A 15,814-nucleotide genomic window follows, 5' to 3' on the forward strand; every position below is an offset into this window, starting at 1 on the left:
TTCTTGTACTATCCTTTCCATACTTGCCTCTTTGCTCTTGCCACTTCTCTCTGCTACATTTTTTACATTCTTTATAACTATTCTGTTGCTTCTTTTTTTGCTTCCAAACATACCATTAGAAAAAGTTATTTCTTCCATTTCATAGCTTTTTTTAACTTTGTCCCACCACACACCACCATTTTACCACCACCAGTGGACACCACCACCACCAGTGTCCCACTTTGTCCCACCACCACCATTTTCACTTTGTCCCACCACCACTTTGTCCAATTTTTAACTTTGTCCCACCACATAACTATTCTGTTGCTTCTTTTCTTGCTTCCAAACATACCATTAGAAAAAGTTATTTCTTCCATTTCATAGCTTTTTTTAACTTTGTCCCACCACCATGTTTTTCTCCTGCAATTTTCCGTCTTGTTTTTTTGACATCTTTTCCGCTCCTGGTATTGAGTTTCAATCCAGCACATTCCAAATTCAGTTTTGGTACTTCCAAGGTTGTGGCCTATCCTTTTTGCTTTTTCACTACTTCCGCAAACTCCCTTCTTCCCCATACTCACTTTTCCATTGGCCTCAATTTTTGTTTTATACAAAAAATTAACTCGCTGATGAATTCACCCTGTTACTTTCACAGCTTTAATCACAACTTTAGAATCCTCTTTTTCTTCTTTGGGATCCATTTACATTATATATCCCAAACAAGACTGCAGTCTACAAAACCTCACTGCCCTTCTTTATCAGCATCAGATTGCAGATAACAATGACAGGTTTTCTCCAGCACTTTGTCTTTATGTTTTAAGAAAAACTTACGTTTTTACGATTAAAGTATGATAAAGTGTGGTTTCTTTCACCCACACTCTTCTGAACCCTTCCCCTCTCTCAAGTTTATAAATAGAGAAGACGATGATGTTATTCCATCATAAAGTTTGTTGTTTGTTTGTTTACAATGATTTAATGCTTATGGGGGAACGTACATAAATCACAAGCTTGACAAGGAAATTCCAAGACGTAAGTTTACTTTCCGATGAATTGCAAGTGCATCAATAGACAACTGACTAATGAATGTGCATTACATGAAACCTGAACCTCGTCATGTATTCATATCCCCTCCACCCGCTTTTTTCACCAGTTTCATAGGCCATGTATATGTGGGCACTGCCTTTGTCGTTTGCAACATTTTGGTGCTCATCGCAACTTGTCTTGGTGGAATTACAACTCACCAACAAAGTTGTGATCAGTCATCATGATTTTACCTGCGTGACAGGAAGATTGCCTCCTTCCTGGCTTAAGGCCATTATTTAGTGAGCTGGGTTTCATTTGACAACCCAATAGCAACCAACATGGGGTTTTGCTGAAACAGGATTCGTTTCCAGAAGTTTAGAATCCAAATCTTAAAGAGTTTACTTCAGTCATATTTGAAACCCCAACTTCAAGGAAACTAGTTCAGTTTTATCATCGCAATGCTACTATCGTACTATGACAAAATGGTGTCACTTTCACCCGTTTCACATATCGCTGAGATAATTTGCTTGTGTTTACATTTGTTAAACTCAAACTGTTAAAATTCCCGATTTTTTTCATGATAATTGCAGAATTAATTCGGCAATGTTTCCTTTCAAAAGTGTTTGTTTTCACTGGTATGTGGGAAATGAGAACATGTTGTCAGTTGAGAGTAATGACATTCTAACGGCAGGAGGGATACTGCAAGCAATGAAAACCCCATGATACCCATGTGTTGTTTATAAACACATGAATATATTTTTGGCTTGCCTTGGGTAATCCAGATGGAATGGCTTTCCAAAGGATATGGTTGGAATGATGCGTAGGAATGAAATCATCCTAAGTAACTTATAATACCGCAGGCATTTTCTAGCCAATACCAAAGAGAAAGATTTTTTTTCTTTTTGGGGATTGTATCGATTTCTTGGAAAGTGTCATAAATTTGGAACCATTGATAATTAATGTTTTTGGCTTTGTATCTGTTGGAGCACACATTTTGTTGTTGTTTTCAAAGAATTGCGGCTTTTTTTTTTTTACAATATGAATGCATGGTTGTCACACTGATATCCAGAGGTCAGCAGCAAACCATTGTTTTCATTTCCTGGTTTTTGCTTTGTCATCCCGGGGGCTTTTTTTTCTTGTTTAACTACTTATGTGCCTTCAGCATTTATCAAGGGAATCTTATTCATCCATGTCTCGCTTCATTACCAATGCATGTGTGAAAGTCTTCAATGTGATTGATCGTCAAGGTGTTACTTTTTTTGTTCACGTACAGTCTTGGCCAAAAATATTGGCATCCCTTGCACTTTTTTCAAATGACTCACAAATTTCTCGAAAAATAAGTTGAAATTGACAAAAAATATTTGGTCTCCACAATTCTTAATTTCACAGTAAATATAACAAAACCTTTGTTTTTGATTCAGACCTTAATATATTATTTTAAATTAGAAAATAAAAAGAAATTGCATTGACAAAATTATTGACACCCTAGACTTAATATTTCGTAGCACGGCCTTTGGACGAAATAACTGCAGTCAAGCGCTTCCTATAGCCATGAATGAGCTTCCTACACCTCTCTACTGGCAGTTTGGCCCAATCTTCTTGTGCAAACTGCTCCAGTTCTCCCAGATTTGAAGGGTGCCTTCTCCCAAATGCTGTGTTCAGATCTCCCCCCTCAGGTGTTCAATGGGATTTAGATCTGGACTCATTGCTGGCCACTTCAGAACAGTCCAGCGTTTTGTCTTGAACCATTCCTGGGTGCTTTTTGAAGTGTGTTTGGGGTCATTGACCTGCTGCAAGTCCCATGACCTTCGACTGAGACTCAGCTTTCTGACACTGGGTTGAACATTGCGCTCCAAAATGCCTTGATAATCTCCTGATTTCATGATGCCATGCAAACATTTAAGGCGCCCAGTGCCAGAGGCAGCACAGTAACCCCAAAACATCACTGAACCTTCTCCATGTTTGACTGTAGGGAAGGTGTTCTTTTCTTTGAAGGCTTCATTTTGTTTTCTGTAAACATAGAGATGATGTGTTTATCAAAAAAGCTCTAATTTGGTCTCAACTGTCACAGGACATTCTCCCAGAAGGATTTTAGCTTGTTCATGTGTGTTTTGGCAAACTCCAGTCAGGCTTTCTTATGTCTCTCTCTCAGCAGTGAGGTCCTCCAGGGTCTCCTACCATAGAACAACCTTTCATTGAGTTGGCGACAGATGGTGCGAGTTGAAACTGTCCTATCTTGTGTCTGAAGGTCAACTTGAATCTGTTTGGCAGTTGATCGAGGTGCTTTCTCCACCATTCAAACAATCCTTCGCTACAATCTTCGATCAGGTTTTCTCTTGCAGCCATGTCCAGGGAGGTTGGCCACAGTGGCATGGGTCTTAAACTTCCTGATAACATTGCGTACGGTGGACACAGGAAAATCAAGGTCTCTGGAGATGGATTTGTAGCATTGAGATTGACCATGCTTGGCTACAATCTTGCGTCTGACCTCCTCAGACAATTCTCTGATTTTCTTTCTGTTCTCCATGCTCATTGCAGTACACACAGTGACGCAAAACAGCAGAATCACTCCTTTTCTCCATTTAAACTGGTTGAATGAGTGATTTAAAAAAATATATTGCAGGCACATGCAACTCACCACAGGTGAGTTCAATTTTGCTCCTCCTCGCTATGCGCACTAGATGCCTTACTTTTTGCCAAATCTGGAGCCCAAGTACTGCTCAACTGCTGCCGATTCGTGTTCTACAGTGTTTAAAATATAAAATTTCATTGCAATCTTAAAAGTTGTTCCTCGATCAAGGACTGACAGAGAGACAGACAGACAGAAGTGAACCAAGTGCTTTCCCCCGCTTTGCACGCGGGGTAATAAGCAACAAACAGGAAATATGCATTTGACCATGTTTGTGGCAAGTTTTACAGATGACGATATAGCACAGAGCCTCAGTGTTATGGTCAAACTCGAGAGGGGGTCAAGCTTAGATTTGTGCTGAAGCTTCAACTGTCATAGTCTTGCCAATTTTGCCATGTGTTTCTTTTCAAAATGGGCAGTTTTGGGTGGTGTGGCGAGACACCAGTGGAGCATCCAGACTCCATCACAATGTTTTCATAGTGAATGGGGCTTTCACGCAAGTGGTTCTTGTCTAATGCGTCTTATCAAAACCAATTTCCCCCCCCCCCCCCCCCCCCCCCCGTTTAACATGCAGAAAATAATGTTTTCATTATTTTTGTTTTGTTTATTGGCAAAAGGCAACATCCAAAGTGCTTTCATTGTTTCAGCATTTCACAAATGTTTCCAAACATGTCTTGATTCTCGTGTATATATAATATTATGAGTCTCGTATTTAATTACATAATTATCGTACTGACATCAAAACAACATACATGACAGATTTTCAGACAGCTTCGCTTCGTCTTGGCTTCCTGGCAAGGTGCAGTGTAGCTGTATTGTTATGGTTGCCACTTTGTTGCGTGAACCTGCTGTTATTGCTTAATCATGTTTACAGATGATGGAAAAATTTTCCATGGAAGCGGTGTTGGTGATCCATTTGGCCCGAGATGTTCCAAGGGCGATGTAATGGGGTGCGGGATCATGTTTCCACGAGATTACCAGCTGGACAGCGAAGGTATGTTGCCGTGCACGGCTGAAAACAATAGGATGAGGCAGCAGAGTGGTGCTGTGATATCTAACAAAGTATGTATATTTTAAACATGAGTACATGTGGGATTTACAAGTGAAACTGACCACTTGGATGTTTTATACGCGATATTTGATCATCATTGACAATTCCCAACTCAATTTAGTCTGCAGAAGTAGCAAGTTGCCATAATTTAGATGCTGCATGTGTGAATGTATGGCTGAGGATGAGGATATAGATTGGTGTGGCTATGATTTTCCAGTTTCCTTTTCAGGCATTGACCAGATTTTGCAATTTTGACTTGTATGTACAAAGTATTGACATTGTGCTCTGATTTGACAGCCAATTGGATGATGGACAATTCCTGAGGGTGTACAACTACTGAATTATTTCAGCCTATGAGTTTTTGAGGAAAAGGGGGTTGGCATTTGTCATGTTGAGGCTCAGCCAGGTGACATCATTGGAAAAATTCTGAAAAGAAAGAAAAGGTGTTCACTGTGGTGGCAAAGCGAAGAGTGATGGCTGTGACAGAAATAAGCTGCAGGCTCAGAGATGACACCAGTTTCAAGTGATTGTTTGACTTTGGGAATAACCTCAAGGTTGAAACCGATTTCTGATCTTTCATTCTAAATATAAGTGCGTCATGCACCAGGTAAATGAAGGACATCTGTGCTTTTGACAGGTGATCCACACCCAAAAGGCATGTTGTAGGATGCAGACTACGTGTAACACCCGAACAAATAATGCCCAATCACTTTTGAGTGGATTTATTTTTTTTCTTCTACAATGAGTAATGAAAGACGAGGACATTGTGACGACATAAACAAAGTAAGACTTGTATAAAAATCCCATAATTCAATACCATGTTCCCTCCACACCCTCACAGCCATAACCCAGCATTGTTCAGCACACCGGTTGTCGAATGCTAATACAATCCACCATGCATGACCTCAGTGACCCTTGAAGATTCACCGTTTCCTTTAAGGAATACCTTGCTTGTTTGATTTCATCACTTCCAATGGCCATTTCAATGGCCAAATGTGTCAAACAAACAAATAAACTTGAATGAAGAAAAAAGGAAAAAAAGAACCACCTTTAGAGGCCATTTTTACCCGCAGAGCAGGGGTTGGACCTTTTTTGGGCACCATGGTCCCTTTTTGAAGCAATGTTTTATGGCCGGATGCCCTTCCTGCCGCCAACCCTGTTAGTCGCCTCTTGCGACACCCAGGGAATTACCAGTGAACTGGTACTCAATTTGCCGACCTCAGAAGGATGACAGGCTGAGTCAAGCCCCCTGGTTAATTCAGCGATCGACCGGGATTCGAACCCAGGATCCTCGGATCCCAAGCCGGCACCCTAACCGCCATGCCAACACCAGCATAAGAACGAATGAATAAATTATCAGGTTTGTGATTTACGAAGTAGAGAGGGGGTAAGAAAAGATTAAAAACGATTTTTGTTTTCAACAATATACCTCTGACGCCTGTTACATTTGCTTTCCTTGTGCTGTTCCTCTTTGGACAGGAGACAGTGATGAGACTTTGGATACAGGCCATTGCTCTTTGGATACAGAATTTGAGATCGAAAATGATGTCGATGATGATGATTATGCTGATGACGACGACGATGATGATGATGATGAAAGAGATCTGGAGGATGACCAATTGGAGGAGATTTGGAAGCCCCGACGACGTGCGGATGCCCTGCCTTGTCGGAGTAATATGGAGAAGGAAGATTGTATAAAAGAGGAAATGTTTCCTGAGTCACAAAATAACAAGGTGATGGTAGGTATTCCATTTACCATATTGTACACTGCATTTTTAATCCACAGTTTATGCCATCAGTTTGGTAATTTGGTTTGCAGTATTTGTATGTAAATGGTACCGTATATATTTGCCATATAATTCATTGCCAAGGCTTGCCTGTGAGTTTTTATTTATTTATTTATTTACAATAACGGGCCTCGAGGAACGTTCAAAAAATCTGTTCAAACAACCAAGCTACGCACTGCTATGTAGGAAGGCAAAGTAAAACAATGCCCTCAAGACAAATGCGTTATCCCTGATCACAGACATGTCTGGACAGCTCAGAATATCTAGTGCATAACATCAAGTGGAATAACAAGCTAAATATTGACACAGACATCTAATCACAGTATGGTACAATGCCTGATTACAAAAATAGATTAAATTTATTACATAATTCCACAGCAAAACTAAAATTAAGTAACAATCCCATATGGTGCATTGGTTTCACCCAGGTAGGCCCTGGTTCGATTCCCAGTATAGGAATGCTATTTTACCAGTCTCGGTGGTGTAATGGTTCGAGTGTCTGCTCCGGGTCTGGGAAGTTGCAAGATGCTCAGCATCTAAAAAGGCCATAGCCATAGGTTGGCAACCATTCTGCGGGCTTGATGGGCTGAATGACTTCCTCCTGTATTGAAGTTCCTTGTATGGAAGCAAGCAAACTAATCCTTGGCCATGATATTTAATATCTTAACCTCATCCTTTTCTCTCTCCCTCTCTTTATCTCTCCATTTCTCCCAACCCTCCCCCCCCCCAATCTTTCTCTCATTTTAACTCCCACTCTCCCACTTTTTCACTCCCACTCTCGCTCTTTTTCACTCCCACTCTCCGTCTTTGTCGCTCCCATTTTCCCTCTTTTTTGCTCCCACTTTCCCTCATTTCAATTCCCACTCTCTCTCTTTTTCACTCCTTTGCGACAGTGATGCCCCGACTCCTTGTCGCTCCCACTCTCCCTCTTTATCGCTCCCACTTTCCCTCTTTTTTGCTCCCACTTTCCCTCATTTTAACTTCCACTCTCCCTTTGTTGCTCCCACTCTTCCTCTTTTTTGCCCCTACTTTCGCTCATTTTAACTTCCAATCTCCCTCTTTGTTGCTCCCACTCTCCCTCTTTACCACTCCCACTTTCCCTCTTATTTTGCTCCCACTTTCCCTCATTTTCATTTGCACTCTATCTCTTTTTCACTCCCACTCTCCCTCTTTCTCGCTCCCACTCTCCCTCTTTGTCGCTCCCACTCTCCCTCTTTGTCGCTCCCACTCTCCCTCTTTGTCACTCCCACTTTCCCTCTGTCACTCCCACTCTCCCTCTTTTTTGCTCCCACTTTCCCTCATTTTCACTTGCACTCTATCTCTTTGTCGCTCCCACTCTCCCTCTTTGTCGCTCCCACTCTCCCTCTTTGTCGCTCCCACTCTCCCTCTTTGTCACTCCCACTTTCCCTCTGTCACTCCCACTCTCCCTCTTTTTTGCTCCCACTTTCCCTCATTTTAACTTCCACTCTCCCTTTGTTGCTCCCACTCTTCCTCTTTTTTGCCCCTACTTTCGCTCATTTTAACTTCCAATCTCCCTCTTTGTTGCTCCCACTCTCCCTCTTTACCACTCCCACTTTCCCTCTTATTTTGCTCCCACTTTCCCTCATTTTCATTTGCACTCTATCTCTTTTTCACTCCCACTCTCCCTCTTTCTCGCTCCCACTCTCCCTCTTTGTCGCTCCCACTCTCCCTCTTTGTCGCTCCCACTCTCCCTCTTTGTCACTCCCACTTTCCCTCTGTCACTCCCACTCTCCCTCTTTTTTGCTCCCACTTTCCCTCATTTTCACTTGCACTCTATCTCTTTGTCGCTCCCACTCTCCCTCTTTGTCACTCCCACTTTCCCTCTTTGTCACTCCCACTCTCCCTCTTTTTGCTCCCACTTTCCTTCATTTTCACTTGCAGTCTATCTCTTTGTCGCTCCCACTCTCCCTCTTTTTAGATCCCACTTTCCCTCATTTTCACTCCCACTCTCCCTCTTTCTCTCTCTCCATCCCTCTCTTTCTCCCCTTCACACTTTCTTTCCTTCTTTCACCTCAGACATCAGTTTTTTTACTCAATGAAATCAATAGGGCATCAAACATCCTACTAATATTGAACACAGCAAACAAAAAGAGTTCATAAATGTAGTCCAAACCATTGATTGGCATTTTTACAGTGAAATACTAATTCTACAGGGCGGCCTGACAGTCGCTTTACCCATGTTAAATTTCTTGCACCTCCCTTCCTCCCCGTCCGCCCTTCCCCGTCGTGATATGTGGCAACACAGACTCAAGAGAATGATGGAGTGCATACAAAAATGACTGATTAATCATTTTAAGTATTGCACAATAAAACCTGTATACTTAAAAAGTTTAAGAAAAAATTATTTACTGGGAAGGGGCCCCATTTCCCATTTCCCCACCCCCCCCCCCCAGGCTGGTGTGTGTGTGTGTGTGTGTGTGTGTGTGTGTGTGTGTGTGTGTGTGTGTGTTTTAGTACTACAAACCCACCACCATGACATAGCTGCACCTGTCAAAACGTAGGCAAGGGGGGACACAAATGAATCAGGAACATCGTTTTGTCAGATAGGCAACATCAGGATATGCAGAAGCAACCTGGACAGGTACATCTGAGACATTTGTCTGAAGCCCTCTGATGCTGGAGACTAGCAGAGTGAGCTGTAGAAGAGCAAGAGTAACTGGAATGATTGGGTTCTTAAGGGGGCAGGAATAAGAGTGGGGCATACAGATGGCTTGGGGAGTTTGGGGTGTATTTTATTGGGAGTAAGGAACAGGGAGGATAGATGAGGGTGAGCTGTAGAACGTGAGCTGTAGAACTGTAGGTGAGCTGTAGAACGCTGTAGCAGAGTGAGCTGTAGAAGTAAGGAACTATTGGGAGTATTTTATTGGGAGTAAGGAACAGGGAGGATAGATGAGGGTGAGCTGTAGAACGTGAGCTGTAGAACTGTAGGTGAGCTGTAGGTGAGCTGAACGTGAGCTGTAGAACTGTAGGTGAGCTGTAGGTGAGCTGTAGAACGCTGTAGCAGAGTGAGCTGTAGAAGTAAGGAACTATTGGGAGTATTTTATTGGGAGTAAGGAACAGGGAGGATAGATGAGGGTGAGCTGTAGAACGTGAGCTGCAGAACTGTAGGTGAGCTGTAGAACGCTGTAGCAGAGTGAGCTGTAGAAGAGCAAGAGTAACTGGAATGATTGGGTTCTTAAGGGGGCAGGAATAAGAGTGGGGCATACAGATGGCTTGGGGAGTTTGGGGTGTATTTTATTGGGAGTAAGGAACAGGGAGGATAGATGAGGAGCTGGTGCTCTGAGCTGAGGAGATTGAGTAGTTGGTAGGTGGAGAAGAAGGGCTGGTAAGCTTTTGGGCTTACATAGTTGGAGGAAGGGGAGAGAGAGCTATAGTGATGGGAGGAAGAGCTACAGGGAAGGAGGGAGGGGTGAGTTGTGGGTAAGTGGTGATGATGGGGGGAGGAGAGGAGATCTGTGGTGAAGGGTGGACGAGCTGCTTTATTACCTTTTAGAAATATCTGCACACACCTCCACTTTAGCTGTGTCCACCTTATCGTCGTCAATGGCCGTGTCTTACAAAAAGTCAATTTTTATACGTTTACACTCCACAATAATTTGGGATATTTTGACTAATTGCTTCTGTGGCGATAAAACAGCACTTGAGGAATTGTAAGCCACACACACTCAGTTTCTCATCAACCAGTAAGTGATGTAACCGCATTTTCAAAGGTCTTTTGACACCAATACTCGTCATCACCTGTGCCGACGCTGTAACAAAAGTGGCTGCCAGGACCTCCTCATATTGCAAGGTTCATTTTTGTTTTCTTTTTTGATACGTAGTCGAAGCTCGTGCAAGAGCTAGGATTTCCGTTGTGTCTAAGGCTTAAAATAAATCTCCCAAAAGAAGCTCGGACTTTTTTGGGGGGTCAGTCGGGGAAAGATGAACCCTACATCATCATCATTTGTTGGTGAGTGGTGAAGGGTATAAAGGTGGGTGTTTGAGTGTTCCACCATCTTTGTTTGGTGCTGTGGATTCTGGATGCGGAGGTGTTGTTGTAGTCTGCGTTCGCACTGGCTGGGGGTGGGGGTATGTACGCATCCAGGTGTAGTTGCTGCATGTGGATGTGTATGTGCCTCTGCTGGCCCACCTTAGCTGACCGTATCGAGGTTGAAGGGCCGAAACGGGATGACGCTGAGGACCTCGACTGAGGACCCGGTCAGTGCGGCACACTTGTGACCAGGTGTGCTTTGAACTTATGTATATATATGCATATGTATATATATATATATGTGTGTATAACTGTATATGTATTTATTTATTTATATATATATATATATATATATATATATATATATATATATATATATATATATATATATAATTATATATATATATATATTGTAAAAAATTGAGCTGATGATTGTAGTTACTTCTTGCTTTCGGCACTAAAACTGGTGAGTTTTGCATTGCTTTTACTTGAGTTATTGGTGGAAATGCTTGAGCATAAATGATCATCTGTACATTCATTCCCTTATTCATTCATCTGCTGCATCTGGTGGATGGTTGCATCATTTATGTCGGTGAAACTGTGCCACTGATGCAGTGACCTCTGTAGCTTCGGGCAGCAATATGGAACTTAGCCAGAGTGCCAGCACACAACGGCCTACTCTTGCAAAGGACACAGTGGGATCTTTGACTTCCACCAGCAAATGCTGGCAAATAGGACCCTGACTTAACATCCTATCCGACGGACAGTGCACTCATTCATGCGACGCTCTGCCTGCGAAGCACCAGGGTGACAGTTTTAGTCAGTTTTGGGATCAATCCCAGACTAGTTAGCTTGAAGGCAAGTACGCAACCTCTGAGCTGCCCTGTCAGCTCATCTGTACTTCTTGGTAGTCGACAGTAAACAACATAGTTTGAGATCTTTTCTATTTGTAAAATGTTTTGTGTACAGTCTTTTGGGCTATGATGAAAAGTTAGTGCAACATTAGTATCAACGTCTTTGAATGCATAGCCAAAGCTCCTGTGATATCACGTAGTCACAGGATTCGTCAGTAATAACTCATTTTTGATGCCCATCTTGATTCTCCACATTGATGAAATATAGGGAGTGGTGTGTTGATGGTACAAGGTAGGAGTCAAAATGTTTTTTTCCTCCATTTTGAGTAGTTTCACAGTAAAACAACAATTGTTCCAATAGCTTCAGGAAACACACACTACTAGGGAAAAAAATTTCCTGTGATGCAATGTGTGAACTATATGGAAAGGCACTAACATCTGTGCCAAGTTTCATTTGTGCAAGACCAATCCTTTATGGTTGAGGACAAAAGCTTTGGACTCCGCCTTGTATGTAAATTTTATCATGTCAGTCTTGTATCATCCCTTGTGGATGGTGATAAGGGGTCCTCACAAATCCTAACTACACTAACATCATTAGTCATTTAACCTCCCCGGGGTCGTACCCTGCCAATCGGCCTTCTTTAAAATATGCAGTTCTAAGAACCCGAATTCCCGTTGCCCACACAGTGGTGCTCCCCTGAATTTGGGTCTCACCCCACGATTTTTCTATCTGTGCCCTTGCACAATTTCGGGGCTGGGTCGTGTGGCTTCACCGGCAGGTCTACTCACCTGCGCCCGGGACATGTCCTCTCTCGGACAGTCCCACCCCACCCCCCCCCCCCCCCCCCGGTCCACTGGAGTTGCCTCCCAAGCTTGCCTACTCCTCACCCTAACCTATTTGGGGAAGGGCCTCCTTGGCACTTAACACCCGATGCCCACCTTGGCATTTGGCAACCCGAGTCTTTTCCCTGGATTCTCGAGCCCACTCACACACTAACCTAAGTGGCTCCCTCAGCCTACCTACGACCTTACCTGGCCGATGAGCTCCTAGTGACCGGGGTGCCTCGGTCAGCCATCTCTACCAACCAAGCCACACGCCCAGCCATTCTACTGCCTCATGCACCTCACAAAACACTACCGTTTCCACAATCAGCTCCACAGGTGTCAATATCCATTATAATTTACCTACATCCACCTATCTACATCCACATATTGCGATCAGAACCCCACAATTATAACATACTATCAAGATTATTTTAAGCTCTTCTAAAAGTCCTAACACTGGCATCCTCCGCTGCATGTGTGGATTGATGTGTGTTGTGCAGATAACCATGTGCGACACCATAACCAATTGATGGTGATTTACTCTTCAAATTCCACATCTCCATCCACACCATTTGCATTGCATTTCCAAAGAATCAGCTGTCTGAATGGACCTACTGTTCCATATTCAAGTTACCTTTGAGGCACACTGTCGACCTGGTGCGGAGGAGTCAAATAATGAAGCGGAGCCTCTTTATTTTTAACTTGGAACCTTGTGCGAAAATGTATGGCACTTGCTTTTCATATAATTCATGTCATGTATTTTTTTCGACTGAGCATTTTTTGTGAAGCATTCGCACGATGTCGTCACATTCAGAATGTTGTGTTTGAATTGGGTTCCATTCCTGGCACACTTTGCATAAGAGTGAAAAGGTGGGTTTTCTGTGACTTTTATTAGAAATTGTACAAACAAAAATCATTCTGAAGTGGCGAAAGGCATGAAGATTGCCATTGTTGATATCCATTGAGTAAGGATGAAACCTCCTCAAACACCGTTCATTGCAGGTGTTCTTCACACGGAATGGAAAACTGTTGGGAAAGAGGGAGGCGGTGATCCCCGCTGGAGGATTCTACCCGACTGTGGGCATGATGAGCTGTTTTGAGATGGTTCGAGTCGAGCTCAGACCACTTAGCGGGTAGAGTTACATGCAACCTCAGCGGCACGACTGCTGCCCTCACCAAGGGTCATGGCAATGGCAATGCGATGCACCGCCTCAAATTTGTACAGCTCATGGAGTAACTGAGTAATGGGTGACAAAGAACAATTTTCAAAACTTTTCTTTGCTTTATTCTATTTTCCTTTTTATTATTCTTTTTTTGAGTTAACTGTGCACTTAAAATTTATGAATCAAATGTTTAAAAGCGTGTATGTGCATGTATGTGCGTGTATGTGTTTTCATTGCACACAGTTGCATTATAATTTGAAAGAAATTAATGACTTTATACAGTTGTGAATTGTTTACAAATATGCTGCTAATTGGTGCACCTATAATTGGATGAAAAGAACCCTCCACTAATAAAGATATTTTAAAGTTAATGCAATTATCCACTCACTCAAGATTGTTGCTACATCATTGTTACATGCTGAACATGGATTGCCAACAAGCAGGGTTCAGTTCTGCGACAAAGGCCATGTGGGCGCAACTGCTGTAACATGTTTGCCACAGAACAGGCGTGCCATTGTAAGAGGCCTTCATTGACGGCAAGAGCAAAGTTTTCCATTGTTTGGTCTCAAAAGTACTGGTTGGGGTGGACCTGCTGCATGAATTTGTCAGATCCATTTTTCTTTTTGCACTATGAAATATCAGCTGAAACATCATATGATCTTTGGCATCTCAGAGCAGTTTTAATAGTCTTAATCGGATTCCTGGCTTGTAGGGAGACAGGAGTGGTTGGCAAAAAAGTTTATCCAAAGTCAGAAGAAACAGAGACTACATTTATGAGGCTTTGCAGCCTTGGTATCAGCGAGCCAATTCCCTTTTTTTTCTACAACAAATTGAACTCACATTAAATATTTGAGAGATTTTGCATTTTCTCTGCGTGTTCCTTGAATCCATTCTCCATTATGGAAAAAAAATATAGCACTGGCTGCAAAGTGTGCATTTTACTGACAAATCCAGCCTGATCTGTACTTCTTTTAAAATGTACGCTGCAGGCTTGGCGAGGACACAAGTTAATAATGACAACGCTTTGGCATTCAAAAATAACCTTTTCGGTTATTGCCAAAAATGGCAAGTCACCAGGTTGATCTATCTTTGATTCTTCTCTGAATTCAAGAAAACTCAGATTTATTTTACATGGCATGACCATCAATGTGAACACACACGTTTCGATGCATTACAGCACACAGAGTTAGTTGCTTGTTTGATAAAAATTGAGCACTGTACTCCCATTTTTGTCTAAACACCAACTCCAGTTAAAAACACTTACATCACAGGGTATATATAAATCCTAATGCTGATTGTTTCATCACATTCTGCTTTTGTGTCTAACCTGAACAGATGAACAGATGCACTCAAACTGCCTGTTGCTTGATGGATGGATGGATGTGTGTGTGTGTGTGGGTGTGTGTGTGTGTGTGTGTGTGTGTGTGTGTGTGTGTGTGTGTACGTACATACAGTGTATGTATACAGTCGTGGCCAAAAATATTGGCACCCTTGCACCTTTTTCAAATAACTCACAATTTTCTCTAAAATTAAGTTGAAATTCACAAAAGTATTTCGTCTCCACAATTCATGATTTCCCTGTTAATATTACAGAACCTTTGCTTTGGATTCAGAACTTGATATATCGTTTTAAATCAGAAAATAAAAAAGAAATGGCATTGACAAAATTATTGACACCCTCGACAAAGGCACAGCCTTTGGACAAAATATCTGCAGTCAAGCACTTCCTATAGCCATGAATGAGCTTCCTACACCTCTCTACTGGCAGTTTGGCCCAATCTTCTTGTGCAAACTGCTCCATTTCTCCCAGATTTGAAGAGTGCCTTCTACCAACTGTTGTTTTCAGATCTCCCCACAGGTGTTCAATGGGATTTAGATCTGGACTCATTGCTGGCCACTTCAGAACAGTCGAGCGTTTTGTCTTGAACCATTCCTGGGTGTTTTTTGAAGTGTGTTTGTGGCCATTGTTCTGCTGCGAGACCCATGACCTTCGATAGAGACCCAGGTTTCTGACACTGGGTTGAACATTGCGCTCCAGAATGCCTTGGTAGTCTCCTCATTTCATGATGTCATGCAAACATTCAAGGCGCCCAGTGCCAGAGGCAGCACAGCAACCCCAAAACATCACTGAACCTCCTCCATGTTTGACTGTAGGGAAGGTGTTCTTTTCTTTGAAGGCTTCATTTTGTTTTCTGTAAACATAGAGATGATGTGTTTTCCAAAAAAGCTCTAATTTGGACTCAACTGTCACAGGACATTCTCCCAGAAGGATTTTGGCTTGTTCAGGTGTGTTTTGGGAAAACTTCAGCCAGGCTTTCTTCTGTCTCTCTCTCTCAGCAGTGGAGTCCTCCTAGGTCTCTTACCATAGAACCCCCTTTCATTGAGTTGGGGACAGATGGTGCGAGTTGAAACTGTCATACCTTGTGTCTGAAGGTCAGCTTGAATCTGTTTGGCATTTGATCGAGGTGCTTTCTCCAACATTCGAATAATCCTTCGCTGTAATATTCGATTAAGT

General features: G+C 42.5%; 1 protein-coding gene across 4 annotated transcripts in view; it reads left to right on the top strand.

Moving 5' to 3' along the window:
• The window catches only part of SPRYD3 (SPRY domain containing 3), a gene marked incomplete at its 5' end in the record, with an annotated part of 464,688 nt that extends 451,018 nt beyond the window's left edge, over positions 1-13,670 (top strand). For 2 of the 4 annotated variants that reach the window (XM_078781589.1, XM_078781592.1), the window contains 3 exon segments: positions 4,503-4,622; positions 6,159-6,418; positions 13,139-13,670. In XM_078781589.1, the coding sequence (XP_078637715.1) occupies positions 4,503-4,622; positions 6,159-6,418; positions 13,139-13,273 (515 nt within the window). 4 annotated transcript variants of the gene reach the window in all.
• Positions 13,671-15,814: the final 2,144 nt, after the last annotated feature.

This window comes from Myxine glutinosa, chromosome 7 (genome assembly GCF_964187855.1).
Source record: "Myxine glutinosa chromosome 7, kmMyxGlut1.1, whole genome shotgun sequence".
In the NCBI taxonomy this organism is placed as follows: domain Eukaryota; kingdom Metazoa; phylum Chordata; class Myxini; order Myxiniformes; family Myxinidae; genus Myxine; species Myxine glutinosa.